At 56.6% G+C, this 16172-nt stretch overlaps 1 protein-coding gene across 1 annotated transcript in view; it reads left to right on the top strand.

Moving 5' to 3' along the window:
- The window catches only part of ASS1 (argininosuccinate synthase 1), a 358057-nt gene that overhangs the window by 262346 nt on the left and 79539 nt on the right, over positions 1-16172 (top strand). Inside the window, exon 13 of the mRNA XM_078646217.1 lies at positions 5666-5797. Coding sequence (XP_078502343.1) covers positions 5666-5797 — 132 coding nt within the window. The remainder of the gene's footprint in view (positions 1-5665; positions 5798-16172) is intronic.

The raw sequence follows: 16172 nt of genomic DNA, 5'->3' as shown, positions 1-16172 counted from the left end.
AGTTGTTGTACTTGTCGCAGACTGCACATAGAGTTGTTGTACTTGTCGCAGACTGCACATAGAGTTGTTGTACTTGTGTCGCAGACTGCACGTAGAGTTGTTGTACTTGTTTCGCAGATTGAGGGTGGAGTTGTACTTGTGTCGCAGACTGCACAAAGAGTTATTACACTTGTGTCGTAGACTGCACGTAGAGTTGTTGTACTTGTGTCACAGATTGTAGATAGAGTTGTAGTACTGCATATATAGTTGTATTTGTGTTGCAGACTGCAGGTAGAGCTGTAGTACTTGTGTCACAGACTGTAGGTCGAGTTGGATCACTTGTATCGCAGACTGCACATAGAGCTGTAGCACTTGTGTCGCCGATTGCAGGCAGAGCTGTAGTTCTTGTGTTGCAGACTGCAGGTAGAGCTGTAGCACTTGTATAGCAGACTGCAGGTAGAGCTGTAGCACTTGTATCGCAGACTGCAGGTAGAGCTGTAGCACTTGTGTCGCAGACTGCATGTAGAGCTGTAGTACTTGTGGCACAGACTGCATGTAGAGCTGTAGTACTTGTATCGCAGACTGCATGTAGAGCTGTAGTACTTGTATCACAGACTGCATGTAGAGCTGTAGTACTTGTATCGCAGACTGCATGTAGAGCTGTAGTACTTGTGTCGGATACTGCACGCAGAGTTGTTGTACTTGTTTCGCAGATTGCAGGTGGAGTTGTACTTGTGTCGCAGACTGCACATAGAGTTATTGCACTTGTGTCGTAGACTGCACGTAGAGTTGTTGTACTTGTGTCACAGATTGTAGGTAGAGTTGTAGTACTGCATATATAGTTGTATTTGTATTGCAGGCTGCAGGTAGAGCTGTAGTACTTGTCTCACAGACTGTAGGTCGAGGTGGAGCACTTATATCACAGACTGCACATAGAGCTGTAGTTCTTGTGTTGCAGACTGCAGGTACAGCTGTAGTACTTGTGTTGCAGACTGCACATAGAGTTGTTGTACTTGTGTCGCAGATTGTAGGTAGAGTTGTTGTACTTCTGTCGCAGATTGTAGGTAGAGTTGTATTCGTGTCGCAGACTGCACGTAGAGCTGTAGCACTTGTGTCGCAGACTGCATGTAGAGCTGTAGTACTTGTATCGCAGACTGCATGTAGAGCTGTAGTACTTCTATCGCAGACTGCATGTAGAGCTGTAGTACTTGTATCGCAGACTGCATGTAGAGCTGTAGTACTTGTATCGCAGACTGCATGTAGAGATGTAGTACTTGTATCGCAGACTGCATGTAGAACTGTAGTACTTGTATCGCAGACTGCACGTAGAGTTGTTGTACTTGTTTCGCAGATTGCAAGTGGACTTGTACTTGTGTCGCAGACTGCCCATAGAGTTATTGCACATGTGTCGTAGACTGCACCTAGAGTTGTTGTAGTTGTGTCACAGATTGTAGGTAGAGTTGTAGCACTGCATATATAGTTGTATTTGTGTTGCAGACTGCAGGTAGAGCTGTAGTACTTGTGTCACAGACTGTAGGTCGAGTTGAAGCACTTGTATCGCAGACTGCACATAGAGCTGTAGCACTTGTGTCGCTGATTGCAGGCAGAGCTGTAGTTCTTGTGTTGCAGACTGCAGGTAGAGCTGTAGTACTTGTGTCACAGACTGTAGGTCGAGTTGAAGCACTTGTATCGCATACTGCACATTCAGCTGTAGTTCTTGTGTTGCAGACTGCTGGTACAGCTGTAGTACTTGTGTCACAGACTGCACATAGAGTTGTTGTACTTGTGTCGCAGATTGTAGGTACAGCTGTAGTACTTGTGTCGCAGACTGCACATAGAGTTGTTGTACTTGTGTCGCAGATTGTAGGTAGAGTTGTTGGACTTCTGTCGCAGATTGTAGGTAGAGTTGTACTCGTGTCGCAGACTGCACGTAGAGCTGTAGCACTTGTGTCGCAGACTGCACGTAGAGCTGTAGCACTTGTGTCGCAGACTGCATGTAGAGCTGTAGTACTTGTATCGCAGATTGCATGTAGAGCTGTAGTACTTGTATCGCAGACTGCATGTAGAGCTGTAGTACTTCTAACGCAGACTGCATGTAGCGCTGTAGTACTTGTATCGCAGACTGCATGTAGAGCTGTAGTACTTGTATCGCAGACTGCATGTAGAGATGTAGTACTTGTATCGCAGACTGCATGTAGAACTGTAGTACTTGTATCGCAGACTGCACGTAGAGTTGTTGTACTTGTTTCGCAGATTGCAAGTGGACTTGTACTTGTGTCGCAGACTGCACATAGAGTTATTGCACTTGTGTCGTAGACTGCACCTAGAGTTGTTGTACTTGTGTCACAGATTGTAGGTAGAGTTGTAGCACTGCATATATAGTTGTATTTGTGTTGCAGACTGCAGGTAGAGCTGTAGTACTTGTGTCACAGACTGTAGGTCGAGTTGGAGCACTTGTATCGCATACTGCATATTCAGCTGTAGTTCTTGTGTTGCAGACTGCTGGTACAGCTGTAGTACTTGTGTCACAGGCTGCAGGTAGAGCTGTAGTACTTGTGTCACAGACTGTAGGTCGAGTTGGAGCACTTGTATCGCATACTGCATATTCAGCTGTAGTTCTTGTGTTGCAGACTGCTGGTACAGCTGTAGTACTTGTGTCACAGACTGCACATAGAGTTGTTGTACTTGTGTCGCAGATTGTAGGTAGAGTTGTACTTGTGTCGCAGATTGTAGGTAGAGTTGTAGTACTTGTGTCGCAGACTGCACGTAGAGCTGTAGTACTTGTGTCGCAGACTGCACATAGAGTTGTTGTACTTGTGTCGCAGATTGTAGGTAGAGTTGTTGTACTTGTGTCGCAGACTCCACGTAGAGCTGTAGTACTTGTGTCGCAGACTGCACATAGAGTTGCAGATTGTAGGTAGAGTTGTTGTACTGAAGATGGAGTTGTATTTGTATCACAGACTGCAGGTAGGGTTGTAGTGCTTGTGTCACAGGCTGCAGATTGAGCAGTAGTGTTTGTGTCTTAGACTGCAGCTAGAGATGTAGAACTTGTGTCGCGGACTGCAGGCGGAGTTTTAGTGCTTGTGTCACAGACTGCAGGTGAGTTGTCGTACTTGTGATACAGACTGTAGGTAGTGTGTCAATGACTGCAAATAGAGCAGTAGTGTTTGTGTCTAAGACTGCAGGTAAAGTTGTAGCGCTTGTGTCACAGACTGCGGGTTGAGCTGTAGTGCTTGTGCCACAGACTGCAGGTAGAGCTGTAGTACTTGTATCGTAGACTGCAGAAAGAGCTGTAGTGTTTGTGTCTAAGGCTGCAGGTAGAGTTGTAGTATTTGTGTCATCCACCACAGGTAGTGTGTCAACGATTGTAGTGTTTCTTTCAGGAGAATGTAAGCGTGTAGTAGTGTTGGTGTAACAATCCACAGGATAGTAGTGTTTCAAGACTGTGCCACTTACTGCAGACAGTGTGGTAGTATTTGTGCTACTTGCACCAGACACAGCAGCAGTGTTCGTGTTTGATTACACGTGCAATGGTCGTGTTTGATTACATGTGCAATGGTCGTGTTTGATTACACCTGCAATGGCAGTGTTTGATATCACGTGCAATGGTCGTGCATGCACCAGAGACTGCAGGTAGCGAGTGAATAACGTAAATAGTGTGAGACTGACGGTGTTGCTGATCTTGGGCCTGATTCACAAAGGTAAACTTGCACTCTCTTGTAAGTTTACGAGTGTTTGCTATTCACAAAGAGATTTACGAGTAGTAGCTTCATGAGTGCAGAGTCCCGCACAGATAACGAAAGGCCTCTGTATGTGTGTGCCCTTGTGTGTGGTGTAGTGATGATGTCACAGAGTGCGTGTGTATCCACTGTTTGTGTCTCAGACTGCCAGCAGTGTGCCTCAGGGGCCCCAGGCCTCCTCTGTGTGCCTCAGGGGCCCCAGCCTTCCTCTGTGTGCCTCAGGGGCCCCAGCCTTCCTCTGTGTGCCTCAGGGGCCCCAGCCTTCCTCTGTGTGCCTCAGGGGCCCCAGCCTTCCTCTGTGTGCCTCAGGGGCCCCACCCTTCCTCTGTGTGCCTCAGGGGCCTCAGCCCTCCTCTGTGTGCCTCAGGGGCCCCACCCTTCCTCTGTGTGCCTCAGGGGCCCCATCCCTCCTCTGTGTGCCTTCGGGGCCCCAGCCCTCCTCTAAGTGCCTCAGGGGCCCCAGCCCTCCTCTGTGTGCCTTCGGGGCCCCAGCCTTCCTCTGTGTGCCTTCGGGGCCCCAGCCTTCCTCTGTGTGCCTCAAGGGCCCCAGCCCTCCTCTTGTGTCTCAGGGGCCCCAGACCTCCTCTGTGTGCCTCAGGGGCCCCGGCCCTCCTCTGTGTGCCTCACGGGTCCCAGCCCTCCTCTGTGTGCCTGAGGGGCCCCAGCCCTCCTCTGTGGGCCCGAGGGGCCCCAGCCCTCCTCTAGTGTCTCAGGGGCCCCAGACCTCCTCTGTGTGCCTTCGGGGCCCCAGGCCTCCTCTGTGTGCCTCAGGGCCCCAGCCCTCCTTTGTGTGTCTCAGGGGACCCAGGCCTCCTCTTGTGTCTCAGGGGCTCCACCCTTCCTCTGTGTGCCTCAGGGGCCCCAGTCCTCCTCTGTGTGCCTTCGGGGCCCCAGGCCTCCTCTTGTGTCTCAGGGGCCCCTGCCATCTTCTGTGTTCCTCAGGGGCCCCAGCCTTCATCTGTGTGCCTCAGGGGCCCCAGTCCTCCTCTGTGTGCCTTCGGGGCCCCAGGCCTCCTCTTGGGTCTCAGGGGCCCCTGCCATCTTCTGTGTTCCTCAGGGGCCCCAGCCTTCCTCTGTGTGCCTCAGGGGCCCACCCTTCCTCTTGTGTGTCAGGGACCCCAGACCTCCTCTGTGTACCTGAGGGGCCCCAGACCTCCTCTGTGTGCCTTCGGGCCCCAGGCCTCCTCTGGTGTCTCAGGGGCCCCAGCCCTCTTCTGTGTGCCTCAGGGGCTCCACCCTTCCTCTGTGTCTCTCAGGGGCCCCAGCCCTCCTCTGTGTGCCTCAGGGGCCCCAGCCCTCCTCTGTGTGCCTCAGGGGCCCCACCCTTCCTCTGTGTGCCTCAGGGGCCCCAGGCCTTCTCTGTGTGTCTCAGGGGCCCCAGGCCTCCTCTGCGTGCCTCAGGGGCCCCAGCCCTCCTCTGTGTGCCTCAGGGGCCCCAGCCCTCCTCTGTGTGTCTCAGGGGCCCCACCCTTCCTCTGTGTTCCTCAGGGCCCCCAGCCCTCCTTTGTGTGCCTCAGGGGCCCCAGCTCAGGCCTCCTTTGTCGCCTGCTCCGGGCTGGCATCCGTGGAGGGCAGGTGGGGCGGGGGCACCGGAGTGCCCCTCGCCCCGTGGGCTGCCCGCCTCTGCCTCTCGGCATTAATTGCAGGTTTTCAGGCGAGGCCAGTGGGCAGGCAGCGGCGGGGGGAGCCGCGCCTGAACCCTGTCATTTGCCTCTCCACCGAGGGGAAGGCTGGCATTTTCTCCGCGAGGTGCAGAGTGGTCTGTCTGGGCGCAGCGGGGCAGTAATCACACGTGTAGTCTGCGGCACGCTGGGAGTGGATGGGGTCGGACGTCGCGCTGCCGTCAGCCGCTGCCTGTCTGTCAGCTCTGACAGCCTCGTCGAGCTCCAGCTCTTTGCTGCTTTTTTATTAACTCTGTGTGTCTTTGCCCCCCCCCCCCCCCCCAGGTATCTACGAGACCCCGGCCGGCACCATCATCTTCCAGGCTCACCTGGACATCGAAACCTTCACCATGGACCGGGAGGTCCGGCGGCTCAAGCAGGGGCTGGCCCTCCGCTTCTCCGAGCAGATCTACAACGGTACGTGCCCCCCCCCCCGCGTACCCCACTCACAGGGTATAGGGTGGTGGGTGGAATGTGCAGGAACAGAGTCCGAGACACTGAGAAGCACCGCCCTGAACACACCGGACCCCACAGGAGAGACACTGACAAGCACGTCCCTGAACACACCTGAGCCCCACAGGTGAGACACTGACAAGCACTGCCCTGAACGCACCTGAGCCCCACAGGTGAGGCACTGACAAGCACCGCCCTGAACACACCTGAGCCCCACAGGTGAGACACTGACAAGCACGGCCCTGAACACACCTGAGCCCCACAGGTGAGACACTGACAAGCACGGCCCTGAACACACCTGAGCCCCACAGGTGAGACACTGACAAGCACGGCCCTGAACACACCTGAGCCCACAGATGAGACACTGACAAGCACCGCCCTGAACACACCTGAGCCCCACAGGTGAGACACTGAGAAGCACCGCCCTGAACACACCTGAGCCCCACAGGTGAGACACTGACAAGCACCGCCCTGAACACACCTGAACCCCACAGGTGAGACACTGAGAAGCACCGCCCTGAACACACCTGAGCCCCACAGGTGAGACACTGACAAGCACCGCCCTAAACACACCTGAGCCCACAGGTGAGACACTGACCAGCACCGCCCTGAACACACCTGAGCCCACAGGTGAGACACTGAGAAGCACCGCCCTGAACACACCTGAGCCCCACAGGTGAGACACTGAGAAGCACCGCCCTGAACACACCTGAGCCCACAGGTGAGACACTGACCAGCACCGCCCTGAACACACCTGAGCCCCACAGGTGAGACACTGAGAAGCACCGCCCTGAACACACCTGAGCCCCACAGGTGAGACACTGACAAGCACCGCCCTGAACACACCTGAGCCCCACAGGTGAGACACTGAGAAGCACCGCCCTGAACACACCTGAGCCCCACAGGTGAGACACTGACAAGCACCGCCCTGAACACACCTGAGCCCACAGGTAAGACACTGACAAGCACTGCCCTGAACACACCTGAGCCCACAGATGAGACACTGACAAGCACCGCCCTGAACACACCTGAGCCCACAGGTGAGACACTGACAAGCACCGCCCTGAACACACCGGAGCCCCACAGGTGAGACACTGAGAAGCACCGCCCTGAACACACCTGAGCCCCACAGGTGAGACACTGACAAGCACCGCCCTGAACACACCTGAGCCCCACAGGTGAGACACTGACAAGCACCGCCCTGAACACACCTGAGCCCCACAGGTGAGACACTGACAAGCACCGCCCTGAACACACCTGAGCCCCACAGGTGAGACACTGAGAAGCACCGCCCTGAACACACCTGAGCCCCACAGGTGAGACACTGAGAAGCACCGCCCTGAACACACCTGAGCCCCACAGGTGAGACACTGACAAGCACCGCCCTGAACACACCTGAGCCCCACAGGTGAGACACTGTGAAGCACCGCCCTGAACACACCTGAGCCCCACAGGTGAGACACTGACAAGCACCGCCCTGAACACACCTGAGCCCACAGGTGAGACACTGACCAGCACCGCCCTGAACACACCTGAGCCCACAGGTGAGACACTGAGAAGCACTGCCCTGAACACACCTGAGCCCCACAGGTGAGACACTGAGAAGCACCGCCCTGAACACACCTGAGCCCACAGGTGAGACACTGACCAGCACCGCCCTGAACACACCTGAGCCCCACAGGTGAGACACTGAGAAGCACCGCCCTGAACACACCTGAGCCCCACAGGTGAGACACTGACAAGCACCGCCCTGAACACACCTGAGCCCCACAGGTGAGACACTGACAAGCACCGCCCTGAACACACCTGAGCCCCACAGGTGAGACACTGACAAGCACGGCCCTGAACACACCTGAGCCCCACAGGTGAGACACTGACAAGCACGGCCCTGAACACACCTGAGCCCCACAGGTGAGACACTGACAAGCAGGGCCCTGAACACACCTGAGCCCCACAGGTGAGACACTGACCAGCACCGCCCTGAACACACCTGAGCCCCACAGGTGAGACACTGAGAAGACCCGCCCTGAACACACCTGAGCCCACAGGTAAGACACTGACCAGCACCGCCCTGAACACACCAGAGCCCCACAGGTGAGACACTGACCAGCACCGCCCTGAACACACCTGAGCCCACAGGTGAGACACTGACCAGCACCGCCCTGAAAACACCTGAGCCCCACAGGTGAGACACTGAGAAGCACCGCCCTGAACACACCTGAGCCCCACAGGTGAGACACTGACAAGCACCGCCCTGAACATACCTGAGCCCCACAGGTGAGACACTGAGAAGCGCCGCCCTGAACACACCTGAGCCCCACAGGTGAGACACTGACAAGCACCGCCCTGGACACACCTGAGCCCCACAGGTGAGACACTGAGAAGCGCCGCCCTGAACACACCTGAGCCCCACAGGTGAGACACTGACAAGCACCGCCCTGGACACACCTGAGCCCCACAGGTGAGACACTGAGAAGCACCGCCGTGAACACACCTGAGCCCCACAGGTGAGACACTGACAAGCACCGCCCTGAACACACCTGAGCCCCACAGGTGAGACACTGACAAGCACCGCCCTGAACACACCTGAGCCCCACAGGTGAGACACTGACACGCACCGCCCTGAACACACCTGAGCCCCACAGGTGAGACACTGACAAGCACCGCCCTGAACACACCTGAGCCCCACAGGTGAGACACTGACAAGCACCGCCCTGAACACACCTGAGCCCCACAGGTGAGACACTGAGAAGCACCGCCCTGAACACACCTGAGCCCACAGGTAAGACACTGACACGCACGGCCCTGAACACACCTGAGCCCCACAGGTGAGACACTGACAAGCACCGCTCTGGACACACCTGAGCCCCACAGGTGAGACACTGAGAAGCACCGCCCTGAACACACCTGAGCCCCACAGGTGAGACACTGACAAGCACCGCCATGAACACACCGGAGCCCCACAGGTGAGACACTGACAAGCACCGCCCTGAACACACCTGAGCCCCACAGGTGAGACACTGACAAGCACCGCCCTGAACACACCTGAGTCCACAGGTGAGAAACTGACAAGCACCGCCCTGAACACACCTGAGCCCACAGGTGAGACACTGACAAGCAACGCCCTGAACACACCTGAGCCCCACAGGTGAGACACTGAGAAGCACCGCCCTGAACACACCTGAGCCCACAGGTGAGAAACTGACAAGCACCGCCCTGAACACACCTGAGCCCCACAGGTGAGACACTGACAAGCACCGCCCTGAACACACCTGAGCCCACAGGTGAGACACTGAGAAGCACCGCCCTGGACACACCTGAGCCCCACAGGTGAGACACTGACAAGCACCGCCCTGGACACACCTGAGCCCCACAGGTGAGACACTGACAAGCACCGCCCTGAACACACCTGAGCCCACAGGTGAGACACTGACAAGCACCGCCCTGAACACACCTGAGCTCACAGGTGAGACACTGACAAGCACCGCCCTGAACACACCGGAGCCCCACAGGTGAGACACTGAGAAGCACCGCCCTGAGCACACCTGAGCCCCACAGGTGAGACACTGACAAGCACCGCCCTGAACACACCTGAGCCCCACAGGTGAGACACTGACAAGCACCGCCCTGAACACACCTGAGCCCACAGGTGAGACACTGACAAGCACCGCCCTGAACACACCTGAGCCCCACAGGTGAGACACTGACCACCACCGCCCTGAACACACCTGAGCCCCACAGGTGAGACACTGACAAGCACCGCCCTGAACACACCTGCGCCACACAGGTGAGACACTGACAAGCACCGCCCTGAACACACCTGAGCCCACAGGTGAGACACTGACAAGCAACGCCCTGAACACACCTGAGCCCCACAGGTGAGACACTGAGAAGCACCGCCCTGAACATACCTGAGCCCACAGGTGAGGCACTGACAAGCACCGCCCTGAACACACCTGAGCCCCACAGGTGAGACACTGAGAAGCACCGCCCTGGACACACCTGAGCCCCACAGGTGAGACACTGACAAGCACCGCCCTGGACACACCTGAGCCCACAGGTGAGACACTGACAAGCAACGCCCTGAACACACTTCAGCCCACAGGTGAGGCACTGACAAGCACCGCCCTGAACACACCTGAGCCCCACAAGTCAGACACTGACAAGCACCGCTCTGAACACACCTGAGCCCCACAGGTAAGACACTGACACGCACCGCCCTGAACACACCTGAGCCCCACAGGTGAGACACTGAGAAGCACCGCCCTGAACACACCTGAGCCCCACAGGTGAGACACTGACAAGCACCGCCCTGAACACACCTGAGCCCCACAGGTGAGACACTGAGAAGCACCGCCCTGAACACACCTGAGCCCCACAGGTGAGACACTGACAAGCACCGCCCTGAACACACCTGAGCCCCACAGGTGAGACACTGACAAGCACCGCCCTGAACACACCTTAGCCCCACAGGTGAGACACTGAGAAGCACCGCCCTGAACACACCTGAGCCCCACAGGTGAGACACTGACAAGCACCGCCCTGAACACACCTGAGCCCCACAGGTGAGACACTGACAAGCACCGCTCTGGACACACCTGAGCCCCACAGGTAAGACACTGACAAGCACCGCCCTGAACACACCTGAGCCCACAGGTAAGACACTGACAAGCACTGCCCTGAACACACCTGAGCCCACAGATGAGACACTGACAAGCACCGCCCTGAACACACCTGAGCCCACAGGTGAGACACTGACAAGCACCGCCCTGAACCACACCTGAGCCCACAGGTGAGACACTGAGAAGCACCGCCCTGAACACACCTGAGCCCACAGGTGAGACACTGAGAAGCACCGCGCTGAACACACCTGAGCCCCACAGGTGAGACACTGAGAAGCACCGCCCTGAACACACCTGAGCCCCACAGGAGAGACACTGACAAGCACCGCCCTGAACACACCTGAGCCCACAGGTGAGACACTGAGAAGCACCGCCCTGAACACACCTGAGCCCCACAGGTGAGACACTGACAAGCACCGCCCTGAACACACCTGAGCCCCACAGGTGAGACACTGACAAGCACCGCCCTGAACACACCTGAGCCCCACAGTTGAGACACTGAGAAGCACCGCCCTGAACACACCTGAGCCCCACAGGTGAGAAACTGACAAGCACCGCCCTGAACAAACCTGAGCCCCACAGGTGAGACACTGACAAGCACCGCCCTGAACACACCTGAGCCCCACAGGTGAGACACAGACAAGCACCGCCCTGAACACACCTGAGCCCCACAGGTGAGACACTGACCAGCACCGCCCTGAACACACCTGACCCCACAGGTGAGACACTGACAAGCACCGCCCTGTACACACCTGAGCCCCGCAGGTGAGACACTGAGAAGCACCGCCCTGAACACACCTGCGCCCCACAGGTGAGACACTGAGAAGCACCGCCCTGAACACACCTGAGCCCCACAGGTGAGACACTGACAAGCACCGCCATGAACACACCTGTGCCCCACCGGTGAGACACTGAGAAGCACCGCCCTGAACACACCTGAGCCCCACAGGTGAGACACTGACAAGCACCGCCCTGGACACACCTGAGCCCCACAGGTGAGACACTGACAAGCACCGCCCTGAACACACCTGAGCCCACAGGTGAGATACTGACAAGCAACGCCCTGAAAACACTTCAGCCCACAGGTGAGGCACTGACAAGCACCGCCCTGAACACACCTGAGCCCCACAAGTCAGACACTGACAAGCACCGCTCTGAACACACCTGAGCCCCACAGGTAAGACACTGACACGCACCGCCCTGAACACACCTGAGCCCCACAGGTGAGACACTGAGAAGCACCGCCCTGAACACACCTGAGCCCCACAGGTGAGACACTGACAAGCACCGCCCTGAACACACCTGAGCCCACAGGTGAGACACTGAGAAGCACCGCCCTGAACACACCTGAGCCCCACAGGTGAGACACTGACAAGCACCGCCCTGAACACACCTGAGCCCCACAGGTGAGACACTGACAAGCACCGCCCTGAACACACCTGAGCCCCACAGGTGAGACACTGAGAAGCACCGCCCTGAACACACCTGAGCCCCACAGGTGAGACACTGACAAGCACCGCTCTGGACACACCTGAGCCCCACAGGTGAGACACTGAGAAGCACCGCCCTGAACACACCTGAGCCCACAGGTGAGACACTGAGAAGCACCGTGCTGAACACACCTGAGCCCCACACGTGAGACACTGAGAAGCACCGCCCTGAACACACCTGAGCCCCACAGGAGAGACACTGACAAGCACCGCCCTGAACACACCTGAGCCCACAGGTGAGACACTGAGAAGCACCGCCCTGAACACACCTGAGCCCCACAGGTGAGACACTGACAAGCACCGCCCTGAACACACCTGAGCCCCACAGGTGAGACACTGAGAAGCACCGCCCTGAACACACCTGCGCCCCACAGGTGAGACACTGAGAAGCACCGCCCTGAACACACCTGAGCCCCACAGGTGAGACACTGACAAGCACCGCCATGAACACACCTGAGCCCCACAGGTGAGACACTGAGAAGCACCGCCCTGAACACACCTGAGCCCACAGGTGAGACACTGACAAGCACCGCCCTGAACACACCTGAGCCCCACCGGTGAGACACTGAGAAGCACCGCCCTGAACACACCTGCGCCGCACAGGTGAGACACTGAGAAGCACCGCCCTGAACACACCTGAGCCCCACAGGTGAGACACTGACAAGCACCGCCCTGAACACACCTGAGCCCACAGGTGAGACACTGACAACCACCGCCCTGAACACACCTGAGCCCCACAGGTGAGACACTGACAAGCACCGCCCTGAACACACCTGAGCCCCACAGGTGCGACACTGACAAGCACCGCCCTGAACACACCTGAGCCCCACAGGTGAGACACTGAGAAGCACCGCCCTGAACACACCTGAGCCCCACAGGTGAGACACTGACAAGCACCGCCCTGAACACACCTGAGCCCCACAGGTGAGACACTGAGAAGCACCGCCCTGAACACACCTGAGCCCCACAGGTGAGACACTGACAAGCACCGCCCTGAACACACCGGACCCCACAGGTGAGACACTGACAAGCACCGCCCTGAACACACCAGAGCCCCACAGGTGAGACACTGACAAGCACCGCCCTGAACAAACCTGAGCCCCACAGGTGAGACACTGAGAAGCACCGCCCTGAACACACCTGAGCCCCACAGGTGAGACACTGAGAAGCACCGCCCTGAACACACCTGAGCCCCACAGGTGAGACACTGACAAGCACCGCCCTGAACACACCTGAGCCCACAGGTGAGACACTGACAAGCACCGCCCTGAACACACCTAAGCCCCACAGGTGAGACACTGACAAGCACCGCCCTGAACACACCTGAGCCCCACAGGTGAGACACTGACAAGCACCGCCATGAACACACCGGAGCCCCACAGGTGAGACACTGACAAGCACGGCCCTGAACACACCTGAGCCCCACAGGTGAGACACTGACAAGCACCACCCTGAACACACCTGAGCCCCACAGGTGAGACACTGACAAGCACGGCCCTGAACACACCTGAGCCCCACAGGTGAGACACTGACAAGCACCACCCTGAACACACCTGAGCCCCACAGGTGAGACACTGACAAGCACGGCCCTGAAAACACCTGAGCCCCACAGGTGAGACACTGACAAGCACGGCCCTGAACACACCTGAGCCCCACAGGTGAGACACTGAGAAGCACCGTCCTGAACACACCTGAGCCCACAGGTGAGACACTGACAAGCACCGCCCTGAACACAACTGAGCCCACAGGTGAGACACTGAGAAGCACCGCGCTGAACACACCTGAGCCCCACAGGTGAGACACTGACAAGCACGGCCCTGAACACACCTGAGCCCCACAGGTGAGACACTGACAAGCACGGCCCTGAACACACCTGAGCCCCACAGGTGAGACACTGACAAGCACCGTCCTGAACACACCTGAGCCCCACAGGTGAGAGGAGCAGGTCTGCAGTACCACGCCCCCCCTCTCAGGCTACCATTATCTACAGGTGATGGGGCTGGTGGAAGCCATGTGCTGGTGACGGGGCCAGCGGCGTGGACTGGTGATTCCCTGGCACCCTGTAAACTGTGCCACGCAGCCCACGTGTGGCCCACAGGTGACGAGCAGCAGGAGGGCCCTTGGGCTTTCACTGGCCCCCATACTCCACATGCACACAATCCACAGGCACTCTATAGGTGACAAGCAGCTGGATGGCCCTAGTTCTTCCACAGGCACACAATCCATAGGCACTCTACAAATGACAAGCAGCAGGTTGGCCCTTCGTCTTCCACAGGCCCACACTCCATAGGCACTCTACAGGTGACAAGCAGCAGGATGGCCCTAGGTCTTTCACTAGCCCCATACTCCACAGTCACTGTACAGGTGACAAGCAGCAGGATGGCCCTTGGTCTTTCACTGGCCCCACACTCCACAGGCACACAATCCACAGGCACTCTACATGTGAAAAGCAGAAGGATGGCCCTTGGTCTTTCACTGGCCCCATACTCCACAGGCACTGTACAGGTGACAAGCAACAGGATGGCCCTTGGTCTTTCACTGGCCCCACACTCCACAGGCACACAATCCACAGGCACTGTACAGGTGACAAGCAGCAGGTTGGCCCTAGTTCTTCCACTGGCCCCACACTCCACAGGTATTCTACAGGTAAGAAGCAGCTGGATGGTCCTAGTCATTCCTCTGGCCCCACACGCCACAGGTATTCTACAGGTGAAAAGCAGCAGGCTGGTCTCAACTTAAGATCTCCCTATGTTGCCAGTAATAGACACAGGAAGGCCCTTTATGCTGATCTGTTCTCATCTCACCATGCACCCTACAGGCAGCAAGGTGTACACAGGCCCTGGACTATCGCACTCTATATACCTCTCACACACCCTACAGGTAACAAAGAGTACAGAGACCCTGGACTGCTGCACCACACACTCCATACCCCTCACGTACCATATAGGTTACAAGGTGTATATATATGCCCTGGACTGTCACACTTTCCATACCCTTAGCATACCCTATAGGTTACAAGGCGTATATATATGCCCTGGACTGTCACACTTTCCATACCCTTAGCATACCCTATAGGTTACAAGGCGTATATACGCCCTGGACTGTCACACTCTCCATACCCCTCACGTACCCTATAGGTTACAAGGCGTATAAATACGCCCTGGACTGTCACACTTTCCATACCCATTGCGTACCCTACAGGCAACAAGGAGTATAGAAGCCCTGGACTATCGAACTCTATAAACCTCTCACACACCCTACAGGTAACAAGGTCTACAGTCTGTGGTCTGTCGCTTTTGTACATACTCCTCATGCACCCTAGAGGCGTACAAAGGCCCTGGTCTGTGACACTTTCCATATGCCCCGTGTACCCTACAGATGCCAAGGCGTACATAGACTAGGGATATCAGAATGTACATTTTCAGTTCCCCCTCACCACAGAGCTCAGTTCCCAGCTGGAGTAACTTGCTCTCTAGTAGAATCCAGAGGTAGTGGCGACACTTGGACAGCACCGGCACCCGTCACCCGCACCCGTCACCCGCACCCGTCACCCGCACCAAATACAGCCCTGCGTGTCCAGGGGCCGCAGGGGAACGTCTTGTAAGTGCCATGAAAGTTGGTTTCAGATCTGACACTTAACGCAAAGGTTCTCACAAACAGTAGCATTTTAAAGGAAGCTCTACAAAAGAGGGAACGCATCATACCTTCATAACAGTTTTTTACAGAAAGTTCAGTAGTTCACATGAATATCATAGTTGGACAGACAGGTCATTCTTTCTTCTTTTCAGTCCCTCATGAAGTAGGACCCGTAATTGGTACACCTGTAAAGTTACTTTTGTAGAACTTTCTGTTTATGGTTGGGGCACCCAAGCATTCAACCTCAAGAGGTCGAGCGCTGTGGCCTCATATTCAAGTTTTAAGTAGACCTGGGCAGACAACTATGCTACGCTCGCATAGTTTGCGAAGTTTGCGCTACTTCGCACTACATGAATTGCACATAGCACAGTGCAAACACGCGTAGCATAGTGCAGCGGTCATTTTTTGCTTGCTCGCGGTCCTCAATGTCAAGTTGGCAACCACGAGCAAGCAAAATGACATCCCGGCGAGACTTTTTCCCCGTTCGCGATCATCAACATCGAGTTGCCGATCGCGAGCGGGAAAATAAACCTCCCGGCAAGATTCTCAACGCGGGCAGGTCAGGTTTCTCATTGCGAGTGGTCGCGTATG

Source organism: Lissotriton helveticus, chromosome 5_1, assembly GCF_964261635.1.
Source record: "Lissotriton helveticus chromosome 5_1, aLisHel1.1, whole genome shotgun sequence".
NCBI lineage: Eukaryota > Metazoa > Chordata > Amphibia > Caudata > Salamandridae > Lissotriton > Lissotriton helveticus.
This window is presented reverse-complemented; position numbering and strand designations above follow the sequence as displayed.